The 19,793-nt window shown below is 36.5% G+C and overlaps 1 protein-coding gene across 3 annotated transcripts in view; it reads right to left on the bottom strand.

The window, feature by feature from the left end:
- spon1b (spondin 1b) overlaps positions 1 to 19,793 on the bottom strand; it is a 126,525-nt gene that overhangs the window by 83,850 nt on the left and 22,882 nt on the right. For all 3 annotated transcript variants that reach the window (XM_053631371.1, XM_053631369.1, XM_053631368.1), the window contains exons 4-6: positions 9,777 to 9,850; positions 9,448 to 9,564; positions 2,358 to 2,506 (exon numbers count right to left, since the gene is read on the bottom strand). In XM_053631371.1, the coding sequence (XP_053487346.1) occupies positions 2,358 to 2,506; positions 9,448 to 9,564; positions 9,777 to 9,850 (340 nt within the window). The remainder of the gene's footprint in view (positions 1 to 2,357; positions 2,507 to 9,447; positions 9,565 to 9,776; positions 9,851 to 19,793) is intronic.

Genomic DNA, 19,793 nt, shown 5'->3' with positions numbered 1-19,793 from the left:
ATAGTTGACTCATATATAGTCAGTATAAACTATATAAAAAAAGATTACACAGGCCTACAAAGATGCATCAAATGTAACACTTTACAAATAATATTAATATGATTAAGTGATTAAATATCCACCATCCAAAAATGCACTATCCAGATGAGTTTTTCATTGCCACTGCCATCAAGCAGTTCCTGACTGCACAGCTATTAATATTATTAATCCCTCCCCTTCTCGTCTTCAACCTGAAATGGTGGAAATGGCTCATTTATCTTCTTGTTTAGGCCATCATTTCTGGATGATTAAATCATTTATCATGATTTTTACACTGGTAAATTGAGAGCAGGAAAAGAGATCAATATATAGCCTGATGCAACACAATTACCCATATATTGGACACTAAAATATGTATATCGGCTAGAAAACGAACAGATTATTTGATAATAGAGGGTGTGTCTCATATCATGAATGAAACAGAATGGTAGTTTCATTCCTATATATTTCAAAGTTGGCAGCATTTTTAAGTCTCAGTTCTGTCTGGTCCTATATTATCATTTATACAAATACGTGATCTGTTTTTTTAGTAAGTCCGATTTGCTTTCATGACAGCACGTCTCATTCACAGTTACATTCTAACCCTACAGCAACAAAGCCCTTTCCATTATAAAGCCTGTTCTGATGCTCAGCAATTCTTAATCACTCTTTAAAATGGTGTTTAAAAAAATAGTAGTTCTGATTACACTAAATTAATGCCTGAAAAAAATATATTTACTACTTTTCCATTTTCTTCCACCTAAATGTCACAATTTAATTAAAGGGGTAAAAAGGTGTACACTACACTCATTTGGCTAAGGATACCACATTCCTCTAGTATTTGAATAAGTAAACAGAAAATTTGTAACACTCTCCTTCTAACCAAAAAACATAAAACATTCTCTCATCTGTCCTTTTGTCTAATTTGTACTTTGATTGGATAATGTGTGCTTAGTCTGTCTACGTTTAATTTCTCCTCTAAAGAATTTTGGGGAAAACATTTTTTACTCTGGATTCCTGAGTAAAAAATCCACCTTGTTCAAGTACACTACACTTACCACTGTATTTCAAACTCACCTTCTAATCACTGTTGATGACATGATACTGATGTGTCAACAAAGCAAGCTAAAAAACATCTAGTGGGTGTGACACTGTGTGTAATCACCTGACATGACTGTCACTGATAGGCTGCATGAATAATCTACAGTCTGGGCTATAAAGAAATCAACCCCAGCAGTGTTTCTTGATTCTTCATACCATTCTGTTTGTTTTTCTTATGACCCCTTGACCAAAACAATCTGCCACAAGACATCAGTAAACTGCAAATGATGAAAAATAATTTAGCATTTAGTTGATCATACTGTGATCACATCTCAGTGGCATTGTGATTGTCTCTGAGATGTTATGACCCCCTGACACCTGATTTATATTTTTTAGTTGAAGTAGATTTTAACATGAATAAAGGAAAGACATCAGGCCATACGATAGATTCCGAGCAAATCTTGCATTCAGTACAAACTGTTGCTACTAACATACAAAGTTTCACGTGGCCTGATAACACAATGCTTGTCCCACCCACCTGCTGCGTCCTATCCGCTGTTCTATTTCTGCTCTGTTCATTCTGGCTCGCTCTCTTTCAGGAACTAAGATAAACAGGGAAGGGTTTTTTTGCTATTTGTATGCTTTTTGGTTTTCTTTACCTTTTTGTTTGTTTTCTTTTGGTTTTTTTTTATATTTTTCTTGTTATTATTCAAACATTTATCATCGTTTGTTTTTTTTTTTTAATTGTTTTTAAACCACTTATACTATTTACTGTATTTGGTACATAAATACAAAAAAGTCAACATAATTGATAAAATTGTAAAAAAAAAAAATAAATAAAACAAAATAAAAATGTTCTTTATATATGTAGAGAAATGAAACCTTCCATTTAATGTGCAAACCAATTGCATTTATTTATTTGTTGATTATAAAAATAAAAATATATATATTTATGTATTCACATATTTGACTTTGTTTAAATAATAATAATAATAATAATAGTTGGAATGATGATGCTTATTATTATTTCTGTTGTTGTTGTTGTTGCTGCTGCTGTTGTTGTTCTTGTTGCTGTTGTTATTTATTTTTGGTGGATAGCCATTTGTTTAACCAAGACAACCGAGTTGAGAACATCTTTATACTGCAAACATTTGAAAACATACTACAAAACGTGAGACTTTCTCCGAGTCTGAACCTGCAGGACACTGGGGAAATCATGACCTACACTCACATATTCTCTCCTGCATCTGATGGACACTAATCTGCAAAGACCACCCAGAGGAAAATTCATGTCTTACCTTCTGACGGATCTCCTCCTCCATTTTGACGGGCGAGCCGAACTCGGCCACCTGGCGCACACCCTCGCTGGCGTATCCTCCGTATTCCCACAGCACGTAACTCCTGGAGTGAGAGGCGCCGATCAGAGCTGACCAGTGATTGGCTCGCCCTGTTAGAAACAAAAATAAACCATCAGAAATGCAGCAATCGGATTTGATTTGATTAACAGTTAAAAGCACCTGCATCGAAGTTCCTTACGAATTCCATAATGCTGTCAAAAACTGAATACTGAAATAAAACGGAAAACATTTAAATATAATAATAATCATATAAAATCTGATTACAAATACAGACTCAGGAAGTGCATAATGCTGGATGCCATCAACATTGCAGAAGTGTAGGGGATAAAATATCTGGTTAGGAAACCTGCTAGAATGTGTTTGACCTATTTGGGAAAATTGTTCTTAGCTCAGGTCATCATAATGATTCACAGCAATCATATGATCATTATCTGATTTTAGCTGTTGCCTGATTATTCAAGCAATCATGTAAACTGCAAACAAAGATACTGTATGCATTTTGAATTTTACACCCTGTGCTTCTTCTTCTGTCGGTTTATTGGCAGGCTGTGTTGTGTACTTTAAAAGAAATTTAATTATTAACTGACTTATATAAAGTGTTGGGTTTTTTTTCATTTTCAAATATTATATAAATAGCATTTTGTAATTTACTTCGTTACAACATCATTTATTCTCCTGTATATGGATTGTATCCTGATTAAGATTTTACTCACATGCATTCAAAAGCTTCTTTCATTAGCCTGATTGCTTGTTAATATGCGAATACCATAACATTCAACTGCATTTTGTGTTCTCCCTAGTTTATAATTTTATGCAAATGTTGTCAGAAGTTTTAACCGAACGCATTTTCTGGTGTTAAATGTATACAAATATGCGTCTCACCTCCTGAAGTGATTTAAATCTGTTTGAACCCTTTTACGTATGATGCCCATACTCACAGAATGTTAATTTAGTCCTGTTTCAAAAATATACTGTATACGATGAAGTCATATCTCCAAATCACTCCAATGGTATATATATTTTTTTAGCTTTTATTTCCTGGTATTTATATGTAGATGTGTTAAACGACATAGAACATATCACATTTTGTATCAGACCACCCAATATGTTGGCAAGCAAAAATATTGGAACGTGTGACTGACAGGTGTTACCTGTTACCCAAGTTTGTCCTGTACCCAGCTTTGAACAACTTCACTTTGTTTTAGCCTTCAGTTTCAACTCTGAAGACTGCATTTGTTGTTTAAATTAGAGGCACTGCACAAACATTGGGCATAGCCAAGGCAAGAAGGAAACCACTTGTGGACTGAGCAACAGACACTGAAAGGGTCAGCCAAGGAAAACAACAGCAGCTGATGACAAACATTTTGAGAGCAAAAGTCAGTCCACAAAGCAGGGGTGAAGGGATCACAACCCACCGTTTGAAGAAGACTTAGTGAGCAGAAATATAGTAGCCGTACCACAAGATCCAAATCACTCATCAGCAGTAAAAATCGGAAAGCCTGATTGGAATTCGCGATGAGCCACAAAAGATCTGGAACTCAGGTTAACCTCTATCAAAGTGATGGAAAGGCCAAAGTGTGGAGAAAGAAAGGATCTGCTCATGATCTAAAACATACAAGCTCATCTGTGAAACATGGTGGAGGGAGTGTCATGGCTTGGGCTTGCACGGCTGCCTCTGGAACAGGCTCACTAATCTTTATTGATGATGTAACTCATGATGGTAGCAGCAGAATTAATGCAAACGTTTGCAGGAACATTTTGTCTGCCAATTTACAGAGAAATGCATCCAGATTAATTGGGAGGAACTTTATCATGCAGCAAGACAATGACCCAAAAAGCACTGCCAACACAATAAAGGACTTTATCTGGGGAAAAAGTGGAAGGTTTTAGACTCAATTCCCAATTTAACCCAATTGAGCTGCATTTCACCTCCTGAAGATAAGACTGAAGGGAGAAACTCCGTGAAACAAACAACAACTGAAAGAGGCTGCAGTATAAGCCTGGAAAAGCAACACAAAATAAGAAACCAACAATTTGGTGATGAGTTGCAGGCTTGATGCAGTTATTGCAAGCAAGGGATATGCAACCAAATATTAAGTGTTATTTTACTTGAATTTACTTCAAGACTTATCTGTTCCTATACTTTTGCTTGCATAAAAATTGGGTGGTCTGGTATAAAATGTGTTATGCTGTTTAACACATCTAGATGTAAATACTAGGAAATAAAAGCTAAAATCCTGAATCATCTCATACCCATTATCCTTTTTTCCAGACTTCATACTTTAAGTGCACATCTGCTGTATTTGCTAAGAAACATGTATTTCCAATAATTGTCAACACCAAAAAAAAAATGTTGAGCCGTTATCTCTAAACGGAAAAACTCAGCACAGTAGTGAACCTTCCCAGAAGTGGCCAACCTTCCAAAATTCCTCCAAGAGTACAGCAATGACTCATCCAGGAAGTCACAAAAGAGCCAAGAACCACATCAAAGGAACTACAGGCCTCTATTGCATCAGTAAAGGTCATGATGTTCATGGCTTCCCTATCAGAAACACACTGGGCAAAAATGGCATCCATGGGTGAGTAGCGAGGCGAAAACCACTGCTAACCCAGAAGAACATTAAGGCTCATCTGAATTTTGCCAAAACACACCTTGATGATCCTGAAACATTTTGGAAGATTTTTTGGGTAGATTGGTGAGTCGAAAGTGGAACTGTTTGGAAGACAGGTGTCTCATTTCATCTGGCGTAAACCAAACACAGAATTCCACATAAAGAACATCATACTATGGCCAAGAATGGTGGTGGAAGTGTGATGGTGTGGGGATGCTTTGCTGCTTCAGGGCCTGGGCAACTTGCAATAATTGAGGGAAAAATGAATTCTGCTCTCTACCAGAAAATCCTAAAGGAGAATGTCCATTCTTCAGTCCGCTGAAACTCAATTATGCAGCAAGACAATGATCCAAAACATAGAAGTAAGTCCTAGTCTGATCTCCAGTTATCGGAAGTGTTTGGTTGCAGTTATTGCTGCTAAAGGTGGCACAACCAGATTTTAAGTTTAAGAGGGCAATTAGTTTTTCACATTGCTGATAGGTGTTGGATAACTTTTTTTGCTTCAATAAAACAAAAAAAAAAATAAAACTGTATTGTGTGTTTACTCAGGTTGCCATCATTTTATGTTTTCTTTGAAGAACCAAAACTATTTAGTATGAGATATGCACACAAACAGAAGAAATCAGCAAATACGTTTTGACAGCATTGTATTTACAAGGATTTTTCAGCAGTAATGTTTTACCCCATTTTACTCCTCTGATGTCCTTTGATGCCTTCTATCTGTTTTAGTGAGTTTCAGAAAAAGAAAAAAAGTTTTTTCGCTTAAATTATTGAGTAATTAAACCATATAAAATTGGGATATGCAAGAATCATAAAAAGACCAGGTGTAAAAAATTGTTTACCTGATTTTCAGCTGGTATTATTGTTCTTTAAAAATATGATATCTTTATTTTAATGTTTTAATATATATCGCTAAGTAAGGAATATAGCACTTAGGGTCATGCTCTTAAGGGAAAATAATCAACGACATGCTTGTGACATGCACCCCAAAGCAAAGCGGAGTTACTGATATCACCATAAAGTAGATTGTTTTCCTATAACTGCATGTCCCAGAATGTGTTTAATCCAAAAATATTACACATTAAAGTACTTTTTATCCATTTATTGTTACATTTAATGTTGTGGACTGTTACAAAGAACTAACGTTGGAGACTCCTTCCATAAACACCTAAAAGAACACATCTCCATATCAACTATGGATTTTTTCAAATCCATCCATCAAACAAGTCCATCTGAATGAGTTGTTACTACAGAAACCATAAAGTATCAGACCAAGTGCATTAATATAAATGTTTACGATATCACACCCCTCATAATGATGAAGCTTGTTAAGAATATTTCCCCATAATGAAACACACACACACACACACACACAAATATTAGAATAAACAGGGCTGCTATTATTTTACTAATTGATAGTCCATATGCAAGAACAGCAGACTCACACACACACACACAACCTAAATGATTATATTGATTATATCCAGCATTACATAATGATTCTTCAAAATGATCTCTAACATCCAGGTCAGTGGTCCTGTTCTCTCTACAGGATTTCTCCTCTCTCAACTGTTTCCTTTTCTTTTGTTGTTGTCCCTCAGCAAACAACTGCCCGTATGCTTTCACACACACACACACACACACACACACACACACACACACATATCTGTAATGACTAGGAGGGAGGCAGAACTCCCAATTCCTCTCTTCATAATCACCCATACGGGAGGCATAATTATGAGATGAGCTATTATTTGATTACACATTAGCTCACTGTTTACTAGTGAACACAGGAATAAGCCATTTTATGCTCTGGAGCTGTTACGATAAAATGGGAGACAAATAATGTTGTGTCTTTAACGTTGCTTCTATAATACTTGCTTCTAAAAAAACAGCTTTAAAATAGCACACGAAGATGCACAGAATTATGAAAAGCAACAGGAAAATACTTCAAGATGCTACATAGCTTTAATAGCCTGCTATATCTACATGTAACTTTGTTTTTCTGCAAGCTAGTTAGAATTCTTAGGGCCATTTCCCAGGGTCCTATGTTCCCCAGTTCAATATTCTGTTAACATACACTGAGTAAACGTTACCAGAGGTTTTATGTAGTCAGAACTCATTTTCCCAGGGCCCTATTAACTTAAACACCAAAGACTAATTTAAATGTATAACAACATACATAAATTTAAAATCCATCCGTCATTCTCACTTGAAATTTATGAAAGGTATGAACTTGAAAATGAACTAGGTTGGACACCCTGAACCATCATTTGTGCTGCTCTAAAAATAGCTGTTAGTCTACCTTCATACGGTTCAACTCCATGCATGAACAATAGTGAAACGTATACACAAAACTGAAGAAATGCCATACTGTAGCCTATAAACACAGTAAACATTCACAAAAAGAACAAAATGTTAAGTTTGAACATGTCCCAGCTTTCACTAATACTGAAGCCTAATTTCAGCTTTAAATCACCATGTGTTCATTATGTGCCATATAAGTCTGGGGAACATAGATACACTCCCCTTTTCATGCTAGCTAGTTGGCAGCTAGTTAGCTAGTAAAGTTAACAACAAAGCACCTACTATTGAGACTTTTTCCCCCCAAATATTCAGTTTGATGCTGAAAATGGGAAGATTTAGTACTCTTCACCATAGCTGTAAGGTCTGCTTTGATACTACAATCACAAACAAACGTGCATAACATCAATTTTCAAGTATGTTTGCTAATTATTAGCAATCTGACCATTTTACAAATGGTCCTTTTATTGTTCCTTTTATCAACACAACACCGCACATTGAATGTGTTTGGTGTTCCATATTGAATTATTTTATGGTCCTTAAACATACTATAGTGTTCTGTTTTTCTTTTACTAATTTGTTAAACATCACAGCATAGCTAGTCATTAGCATGTATGTCATTAGGAATTATTCCTGCACAAAGAGTTGAAGATGGATGATTTTCAAATACATCCTAGGAAAAGTTAACTCAAACTAAATATTGGTTAAGAAATGTTGTGAGTGGATTAATAACAAAAAAAAACAAAACAATAAGATGATTTTCTCTGCTTAGGAAAGTAACATGTTTACATTACAAACTCATAGCACTGTTACTTCATTCTATGGCAGCATAAAATTATTCATATTTCATTAATAGTTCTTTAATATATTCATGCATTTAAAATGTGTAGAGAAAGTTTCATGCCTAATGTTTGCCTTTTAATAATTAGTGCACAATAATGGTTTTTTTCTCATAAGACAAATTGGTTATTTCATTCTGATTATACATTTTTTGTACTATAAAATTACTCAAAATATATAACAGTCCTATTTACCTGTATCAATATATAATTACATACAGTTTATCTTAAAATCAATTCATAGTTGATTTTAACTATCAAGTTATAGTTAATTTTATTGAACTCAAAAGTAAAATTAACAAATGCAGGATACTTCATCAATAATGTAAGTCTACATTATTACAGTTGAGGGCAAAAGTTTGTGCCTCCCACAGTTTTTAATGGGAAAAATGAAACTTTATGTCTATTTGTACAATATATATAAAACATTAACTTTTGAAATATGTAAAACAATAATAAAATGTGGGTGTGTCCTGCAACAAGACTACAATCTAAAACAAATCTAAAAAATTTTTGAAAATTTTGCTTTCTGAGTCTTTGGTTGATAAGTCTCCTGACCACAACCAAGAGGATCTAAACTAATATAACTACAAGGCGTCTGAAAATTGTTTTTGAACTTCATCCAATATAAAAAGTCAATCAGGACGTGTAGAAATGCTAGGATTGTCCCATTGTACAGAGAAACACATTATGTTTTTTTTTTGCCGAAAACCAAGTTTTGACAAGTTTTCTCGTCTTCACACGGCCACCTAGATTATTCATCATCGCACCCTGTGATTTCTTTCCTTCAGATGTTGTCAAAGATGTGTGTACAACACTCTGTTGAGAGACAATGATTATATTAAGGGAAGAATCAAAGCTGCTATTGAAAGCATTGATGTGGATAGGTTGCAGCATACTATATGTTTTGTACGCCACTGATGGTGCTCATATTGAATTTGGTAACTAGGGTTTGGTAAAGATAATTTTCCGATACCGGATATACAGATTATAGGGATAGAGGATATTAAAAATAATTTATCACATTTAGAATGGAAAACACAAACTTTTGAACCTTGACTCTTTTCATACCTAATACCTTAAGATATAAAAGTCAACTATAATTAAATTTTTTTTAACATCTTCATTTAGTTCCATGGGCGTGCATACGTCTGCACTCTAATATATCTATATTAAGCTAGATAGTTCTTAGAAAGCAGATGCTACTATTTGACATCAATGACATTGTGCAAAATGTACGAAAAATCACGCTGCAAGCGTGTATGAAACACTCACGGGGATAATCTTTGGGATGCACTTTCTCACTCCAGTTCCCATAGAAGGTGAGGCGGTACTTGGCTGTTCCACACGCACAGCACTCCTGCAGAGGCTTCTCTGTGGTTCTGAGACGATCTGCAGAACAAGAGCTGTAGATTAGTTACAGACCAGGCTGACACGAGGTCTCACACAGCCGAGCACATGTGCACATACACACCCCCACGCCAGTCTGCACGAGATGCACACACATGGTACAATGGGCCAGGAAAATTACACTGAATTGTCCAAAGAAAAAAATGTAATTATAAGGTTCTAGTTGCAAAGCTGAGGCGCACTTTTGTAATTACCTTTCTCGCACAGCCTCCTGGTGAGAGAGCCCTCATCCTGGAAGGATATTATCTTCCTCTGTACCACGCTCGCCCTGTAAAGAAAGAGTAAAAAAGGTTATACTGCTTTCACATATTACTCCAGATTTATCTGAGACAAAACGCCTCCGTTCTGAGAACAGATGCTTGCTGAAGCATCGAGAACATTCATGCTGTTTTTCTTGGTTTAAACAGACAACTATAAAGCTAGAAGTCACAACTGACTCATCTTAGAAAACACTTACAATAAAGCAACACAAGTAATAATAATAATTATAGTAATAATCACATGACTCATATGTGAAATGTACACATTTGAGTTCTTAAGTGTCACACATTTACTTGGAATTTACTTGCAATTTCCGGTTGAAATGAGATGGTGAATGCACCCTTTTGTTTTCTCACATGATCACACATTACTTCAGCACATGAAATGCATGAGATTTTTTTCCATACTGGAATGACATCTGATAAATAACTGCAGAAACACTAGAGACTGATCAATGTCTGTGCCTTATCTCAGATTAATGGCGACCAAAACCCAAGTGAAAGCGCTTCTCTTTTCCCAAAGCTATCACCACAGACAGTACCTCCCCTGTCTAGAAATGCCAAGTCCCCGCCGACCTCCGTGTCCCAAATGGCTTCTTATGAAATGAGTTACTTTTTGGTGTTTATATATATTTTGTAAAGTGCACCCTGGGGTTTAGGAACGTGCTGCTTAAGTATCACTAAGTGTTACTCTTTACTAATTAAATAGTCGTGCCATAACTTGCCAATTGGAGATTAGTTCATTGGGAGCATAATTAATTATACAGTTGCACAGATTTATTTTTATTGGTAAAAAGAAAAAGAAAGGTTTGGAGGAAATTTGGACTGAGCCAATGCAGATGTCTCTGTATCTCTGAACTCCATTTGGCACATGCCCATTTTTTTAATTATTAATGAAACATCAACTGAATCTCTCTTGGCACTATGCGTCATGGTTTCTTCTCCCGGTCTCAGTGTAGTGGCATGGCCTCTGAATCTGACAGTACCTATGTAGCCTCTGTGCCTTTCAGTCTCACTGAAGGAGGTATTCCCTCTGTGCCTTTCAGTACCCGTGTAGGGGGAGTGGCCTCTGTGCCTTTCAGTGAAGGAGGTTCGGCCCTTCCAAAGTAGGAGGTGTGGCCTCTGTGACTGTCAGTACTGTGCAGGAGGTGTGGCCTATGCCTTTTATTTAATGAGGTGTGGCCACTGTACCTGTCACTATCTGTTCAGGAGGTGTGGCCTCTGAGTGAAGGAGGCATGGCCTCTGCATCTGTCAGTACCTTTGTAGGAGGTGTGGCCTCTGTACATCTCAGTACCTGCTTAGGCGGTGTCTAGGTAGAATTTTACATAGAATTTATACTGTAGTCAGTCTGTAATTTGGGAAATTTGTTTGTTTTTGGGAAAATACTTAATTCATTCTCAGTAACACCTTTATTCTGTTCAGGGTCAGAGCCTATCCCTGGAACACTGTGTGAACACTGTGTGACTATCTGGTGTTACTCTTCCCCCTGTCAATCAGTGTGATACTAGCCAATCATGAGCCACTGTGAGCACATATATATGGAAGACGGTGGTTAGAAGGATGGCTTTCTTATGAGTGTTCAGCTGTACTGTGATGTAGCATGAGCATCAATTTGTGAAGATGCGGGGAAGCATGTTCAAGCCTTCACCCTGCCCATTTGTTAGCTATCATCAGAAATGCATCCTTAACCTACTTTTCCCTTGTCTTGTCCACTACTAAAGAAGAGTTTAACAGACAATTTTAGGTCCATTTTCACAACAAGGTTCACCTTCTCTGAGCCTCTTACAAATATGAGCATTCTGACACTTGCAGACTGCTGAACAACCCAGAGTTTAAAAGAACTCTGTGAAATCGCCTGATCCTTTTCAACAGCGGTTCCCAGGAGTTTAAAGCGAAACGGGATCACACACCTCCTCGCCACACCTCCAGCATGTCCACCGCATGTTAATGAAGCCTTACTGAGTTCCGGTGGAGCTGCCAATTGATATAACACACTGATACTGTGGAGAGCTGTCCATTTGCACTACCCTGCCCCACACACACACTCACCCAAGGCTTAACTCACACAAATGGTAGTAGTTGTACTGAAAAATACTGGAAATGCACTCAACCATTAGCGCACGCTCATTTTTGATTTCATCTCAGCTGATTTAACTTCGTTTAACATTCACACACAAAAAAGTATTCTCGTATGCAAATGAAGAGAAATCGTCGGTAAAACTAAATGGACAAGTACCAGCCTTATGAGTCATGGTGTTGCCAATGGTAGTGCATGGCATTTTGAAAAGAACAAAACACTTGCTTATACAGTATGTTGTTTAAGGAAAATAATCAACGACATTGTGACATGATTCCTGATGCAAAGCGGCATTACGGTTACCACAATAACAGCACATCCTGAAGTGTTTACTTCCTCTTATACCACAGCAATTTTCCAACAATTACTGAATTTTATTTTTCTTAAAGTATGACCCATCATACTTTTTACCCATTTATAGTTACATATAACGTCCGCAAAACAATGGTGGTTATTTTTACATCATATTTAATTCAGCAATTTCTTCTCAAGTATGCTAACCGATTCAATCTGCCTGTGTGGCATTGGTGCACAAGCCAGTCGATGTCTGATCTCCTTCTTTTCTCCTGTATTGACTCCACCATGTTCAGTATTCAGCATGCACCTTTACTTCTTAACGCTGAATGATGTGACCGCCTTCTTAATAAAGGTGGCTATTTATTTTAAACTTCTTCTCCTCTCATTCCCCCATGTGATTTCACTTGTACTGTGCAGATATCCCCGTCAGCACCGTCCCTCACTGCAGAAACTGCAAATTTATGAGAACATTAGCGTAAAACTGTCTTGCTCAGCACATCACACCTTACAGGAGGTTTCTCCAAACGGGGGCCCGAGGGTCAAATCTGACACGCTAAAAAGGCTTTTTATTTGATGTACGAGAGAAATGCATGCACTCAACACAAACCCAAGCCAACTTGAACTCCTCTCATCTCCTGTAGAGTGTAGATCCAACTAACACATCTGGCTCTAATATTGTACTTTTGTCCGCAATTTCACAAGCAGAGCTCACATCTGTAAAGCAACTGACTCAAATCCCAAAATTCTACAGATTTTCTTTTTTTTTCAGCAAGTTTGAAATCGATAATCAAAATTTATTCCGTGTAATGGTCCGTGTACGTTGTGTTCATTTGTTTTAGGTTTCAAATTTGCTTTTAATCACATGACTATCACAGGGATTTAATCTGGATTAGCATCATTCTCCGATTACACTCCAAATATCAAGAATGAAGTGAGGTGTTCAATTTTAAAATGTTTTGTGTGCCCCGTTAGCAGAAATGTGGAGTGAGTTGAAATAGTTATTCAATGACTAGACTACAAGGACTCACAAAAACCAGCGTGGCTTTAACTAATATTTTATGCTTTAGGTTAATTTCATGCCGTCACTGTAGCTATTTGCATATTCAGTTTTTCATTTGTGTGTCAGCCTTGTAAACCCCGTCACATGGTGAAATTTTGACATTTTCCATCATACAATATATTCAATTCTGAAAACTACAGATTTGTTTTTAAAAAGTGTTAAAATTACAGACAATGCTGTCAAAACTGCATATTTCCCACTGCTGACAGGAAAGAAAAAAACACAAGAAAAAATAAAACAAAACAAAAATATGTTAAATGCTTTGTTGTTGTTTTCTAAAAAATGATACAAGGTTCCCTTTCAATGGAAATCCGTGTATTATGTGGTCATTAATACAAAATTAAATACATTTCAAAGCTTGAGAAAAATATTTTTTAACATTTTCAGGCATCTGTACAAAAAAAATCAAACAAAAATCACAATCCTGCAACGTGCCACACATTTCAGCCAAATTGCAAACACGCAAAATGTTTTGCACAGCTTTAAAAATGCAAATTATTCACTACTTCACTGTATCATTAATGCCACATTGCTGATTTATAAATTTTTTATTTTATTTTTTTAAACCAATCATGTGGCAGCAGTGCAATATATAAAGCAGATACAGGTCAATTTTTCAATTACCGCAGTCTCATTTACCAACAATCATCAAAGACCATGCAAAACAATTTCACGCAATTACAGTTTGATCAGCTCAAGTAGTTTTCCCACAAAAAAAGCATTGTTGTAAAGAGTGGTTATTTGAGTTAGATGGGCTACCAAAACAGAAGACCACGTCAGTTTCCACTCCTACCAGAGTCTTTTATGTAAGACCCAAGGACAGAAAACCACGGACTGTAGCTAAAATATTTGCCAATGTATTTTTTGTTGCAAGCATGATACACTAGATTGTCTTTCTTTTCCTATACTCTGCATCAGTACACTGTATTAATGAATAATAATATGTTAGATACCACTTTTTGGTCTAGTATGTTTGGTTTCCCAGCAACCAAAACATGGGTCTGAGATTTCACATACCTGGTGGACTATCTAATGAATTTATGATGTACATCTGTAAGTGTTTTGACCTACAAGCTACATTTTTCTATGAAAATTATGTATCTGAGAGCAAATACACGGTAACCACTGAGAACTGCAAATAGATTTGAATTAGATTTATTCTCTTTCAAATCAGAAACTACATTGCAGGTGGTGTGGGTGCTAAGAAGGATCACACCAGACATGAACTAATGAAGCGTCTCAGAAATGTCTGAGATTTTACCACATAAAGTCACCTTGACTTACAGTACAACTATTAGACTTTCCACAACTTCTGAAAAACAAAAAGGTCACATTCTCCTGGAGACCCTGAGAAGATAAAGGTACTTCATCTTACTTTGTAGTTAGAACTAAACCACGGAGAAGACAATATCTTCTCTTTCCCAGGGCAGCTTTACAAGGTTGCACTTCAAATCCACTATGAAAAAATCACAGATATTTCATACTGCCAGTATAATCACCACAGGCAAATTTACCTTATGCTGTGCAGGTTGTGTTTCAAATTTGGGAAATTTGGAAGCCGAAGCTTCCTGTTTGTCTCTTGTTTAAATTTCAGACAATTTATGCTTCAAAGTGACTGAACATGATATCATACCAGTCTGAAAACCAGGAGACATTTTACATAAATTCCCTCCCAATCCTATGGAAAGCTTTGGAAATCATTTCAAAATCTTTTGTAACATTTATAAGTAACATTATACAATAAACTGTAACAAAACCATCCATAAAAAGGTCATATTATTTTAAGGCTACAAGAAGTTATCAACAAAATCAATAAAATTCTATAAGAAAAATAATTGCTAATGACTGTGGCATGCACTACGTCACTTCACCTCATCACAAGTAACAAAGCTATCTGAATGAATTAACTTACTTTAGTAATAAAACAGCATGGGGGGAGTGTGTTGTTACAGCAGCAATCAGAATAAAGCTTTCAGCTTGCTACCTTGTTCAATTTTCTTAACACAGAAAATTTTTAGAGTCATCAAGTAGTATTGTAGTTAGTAACCTTTTATATAATTAAGCCTAGTTAGAAGTTCTGTAACAGTATTAGTTCATTGAAATGCTTAAAAAAATTGTTTTGTATTAATCAGGGAAAAATCCAATATATTAGGATGATAGATTGATTGATTATCAAAATGACCAGTTGTAGCTGTATAATATTTACATATATTGCCATACATAAATGTATAAACTCATAGTTTATATATACTTCAGCCATTGTTTTCAGTGTTTCCTTACAATAACAGTTTCAAATTCCCAGTTTATATATTTTTTACACTCAACTTCCTAGTTGTCAATATCAAATGTAGTAACATTTTTGACCCCTTTGCGGGTATAAAAAGGTAGTCCATGGGTGTTGTTTCTTGATATTTCTTTCTTTATATTTAACATAATTACAGTTTTTTACAATCGCTAGGACCCATTTCTCAATACTTAGGCCACTTTGTCAAAACTCTTCACACAGTTTTCATAACCAACTTTCAGCTTGGCACACAAGTTAATTTCACTTCCAAAATGCACTAAAAATATCAAAACATTTCATCTATCTCCCGATACAACTGTGACATGACACAATGTGCTTCAATAAGTTTTATGCCATTGTTTTTGATGACCATTTCAACGACTGCAGTTTCCTGCGCATCAGTGAAAATCCTACCTCTCCGACCTGTGGGAGGTAAACGTTGGGTCCTAAGCAGAATTACAAAAACAATTACACATGAGTGGGTTTGGAGGCTTTGCTCAATGTACTTCTGAAATGTTAAGTTCAGTCACACGCCCTTGCAGAATGCACATCTTACCTGACCAGCCTCTCTCATTGATAGACCATGATTTATTACATGATCAAATATAATAGCCTTAATCTCACCTGAGACTACAGCTCTTGATCTTCCTCTCAGTCTTCTTTCACCATGCATACATACTTCTCTCCCTCTCCCAGCCAGTCTTCGTCCTCTGTTAGCCACTAAAATTATTCCTAAAATGTCCCCTTTTGTATAGATGGTAATGAATCTGAAAGAGTAACACCTCGGTAGGTGTTCAGCTACAATGGGAATCAGCTGTGGTTGGCCTAATCGTTTTGATAGTACTTCTTTTTTTAGATTTGGAATATATTTTAATACGGTATTATTGTAGAAATTTAGCAAATCTTATTCAGTTTTGTGTTGGGTTTTGAACTTAAATTTAACAGTTTTGAAAAGAGTATGTAAACATGTGCAAATTGGCCTGTACATGCTTAGAGTTTTGCTGATGGTTGTGTTTAAGTCAGTAGAGAACTAATGTCATTTGAAAGTTGTGGTCACTGAACACATTTTGTGCCACAGCAATGAAAAATGATCCACAGTTTAGCCCACATAGACTGCTGTTGTGCTCACTGTGTCAAAAGTTTTGAAAACATGACTTAGGTATTGAGGAATGGGCCCTAACAATTGTAAAAATAAATAAAAAACTGTAACATTTCTATTTAGATTTAACATTTATATTTAACATATTTAATATTTTGCACTAACATTGAGCTTGATATTTAGCATTTACCTGTAATATTTACATTTAACATTTACTGTAGATTTATATTTAAACTTTACACTGAATCTTAAAAGTTAAAATCTGTTATTTTACATAAATCACTGTCTAATGCATCAGAATATCCTAAAATGTTAAAAAAAAAAAAAAAAAAAAAATGGCGGAAAAAATATTAACACTTTTACATTTGGCATTGCATATACAACTGACCCCACTGTCCCCTTACATAAGCATATGTCAGGGACAAGAAAAAAGACAGTGAGATACAAATGCGCTGAGACGCAACACAATAATAAGCATTTTATTGCTCAATTTTTTAACAAAAAATAACAATTTTTTTAACAAAGTCCCACCTTCTCATAAATTCACAGGTCAAAGTTCACCTAGATAAATTCGGTAAGAAGTCAAAGTAACCTCTATCAGATACAAATGCTTGTCGTTCACATCCTGCGTCCTTTCCCTTTCAGGGAATTGGAATTTCTGCTGGGCAAAAGTTAGAAAAAACATAGTTTCCAGGCAGGCGTTATTAATGATCCTATGACTTAATGATCCTATGTCTATACTGTAGTTTTTGGCACCTTTGGCTTCTATTTAAAGCCATGTTTTATATTTTTTAATAATCTGTTTTTGACGTCTGCCTCTAGTTTAGTTTATGAGTATTGGAATTCACTTTTGTGGCCATCTTTGTGCATGAATTAACTTCCTCTTTCTTGCCACTTATGATGAAGAATTTGCATGCAGCTGCTTTTGCAAAGCAAAAGTACTGTCCTCTACTGTTAACAAGTTATGCTAAGATTGACACTTTAATATTGACACTGTCTGGCCTTTGTGGATTTTTTTACATTTACATTTCCATTTATTCATTTAGCAGACGCTTTAATCCAAAGCGACTTACAAATGAGGAAATACAAGCAAAGCGATATATCAAGCGGAGAACAATACAAGTAGTGCTACAATACAAAATTTTAATTGCGTTCTAGAGAAGCAAAGTGCGCAGAGTAAAGGTGTAAGAGCCAGAGTAAGTTTTTTTTTTTTTCTTAAATAATGTGGGGGTTGACATTTTAGGGGTTAGTTAAGTGCTCAAGTGCTAAGAGGTGGGTCTTTAGCCATTTTTTGAAGATAGTGACAGATTCCGCGGTCGGGATTGAGGTTGGAAGTTCATTCCGCCACTGAGGGACGGTTAGTGTGAAGGTTCTGGAAAGGGACTTTATGCCTCGCTGAGTAGGCACTACTAAGCATCGGTCATTAATCAATCACAGGTTGCACAAGGGAACGTAAGCCTCAAGGAGAATGTTGAGGTAGGGGGGTGCTGTTCCAGACAAGGTCTTGTACGTGAGCATCAAGGCCTTGAATTTGATGTGGGCGGCTACATGAAGCCAGTGGAGGGAGATGAAGAGGGGTGTGACATGGGTTCTTTTGGGCTGGTTGAAGACGAGGCATGTTGCTGCATTCTGAATCATCTGAAGGGGTTTGATGGAGCTGGCTGGGAGGCCCGAGAGTAGTGTGTTGCAGTAGTCCAGTTTTGAGATGACAAGAGCTTGGACTAGTAGTTGCGTAGCCTGTTCGATGTGATAGGGTCTGATTTCCTTGATGTTACACAGAGTGAACCTACAGTGCAGTTGTTGAAATGTGTCCTGTGAAGGTCAAGCTGTCATCAAAAGTTACCCCAAGGTTCCTGGCTTGAGTGTGGTTGAGCTGAGCTGTACAGTTAGGTTGTGGTTGATTGAGGGGCAGGCAGGGATGACGAGAAGCTCAGTTTTTGCCCAGTGGAGCTTAAGGTGGTGTTTCCTCAATCAGTTATTCTCTGGGTTGAATTTTTATTTACATTTAAAACTGTTAGAAAGAATGCTACCGGTATGAGTGACTAAAGTGATAGGTGTACTGCAATTTTATGATAATCTCAATGCTACCATGCTTTCTGGATTTTAAAGAGGAAGGGTCAGTGTATATATAATATATGCTGTTATTAGTTTCACCCTTGTTATTTGGCTTCATATGTATGTTGGCAACAGGCTCTTAAAGGCTTAAAATTAGTTTCTTACTGTTAACTATAGTTTCTGCAGTGAATGTAACATTCGCAATGATTTTTCCTGTCATGTTCTTTTCTGACTAATTTCAGTTGAGAGGAAATATATTTACTTAATGTCAGGTGTACCATGTGAGATACATGAGATTACTGTGGATGGTACCACTTCAAAATCATGAAGATGGCTTTGGGCTGAAATTGAGACGAACAGTGTTGCTATAATGGCTTAGGAGTGCAATTGCCACGAATGCTTTTGCACTTAAGTCTCCATTATTGAACAGTTGACAAGTTCAACAAAATAGACTTCATGTTAAAACTATGAGTTACACAGTTATAGAAGGGAATTATTTATAATTGCACTATAATTACACAGTGGTGGCTTAGCGGTTAAGGCTCTGAGTTATTGATCGGAAGATCGGGGGGTTCAAGCCCCAGAACTGCCAAGCTGCCACTGTTGGGCCCTTGAGCAAGGCCCTTAACCCTCTCTGCTCCAGGGGTGCCGTATCATGGCTGACCCTGCGCTCTGACCCCAGCTTCCTCACAGGCTGGGGCATGCAAAGAAAACAATTTCACTGTGCTCTACTGTATATGTGACCAATAAAGACTCATTATTATCTACTGTCACCCAGATGAGGATGGGTTCCCTTTTGAGTTTGGTTCCTCTCAAGGTTTCTTCCTCATATCATCTCAGGGAGTTTTTCCTTGCCACCGTAGCATTTGGCTTGCTCATTAGTGATAAATTTATGCATTTAAAATTCATATCCTGAATTCATATATTTCTGTAAAACTGCTTTGTGACAATGTTCATTGTTAAACGCTCTATACAAATAAAACTGAATTGAAAAGTAGGCCATGAAATACAAAGGCAATTTGAATAAAACAATTCCACAAGCACACCGCAAGGAAGATTTAAGGCCCACAACATCACT

The sequence above is a fragment of the Ictalurus furcatus genome, chromosome 8 (genome assembly GCF_023375685.1).
Source record: "Ictalurus furcatus strain D&B chromosome 8, Billie_1.0, whole genome shotgun sequence".
Lineage (NCBI taxonomy): Eukaryota > Metazoa > Chordata > Actinopteri > Siluriformes > Ictaluridae > Ictalurus > Ictalurus furcatus.
The sequence above is the reverse complement of the archived record's forward strand: the minus strand, read 5'-3'. Positions and strand labels throughout refer to the sequence as shown.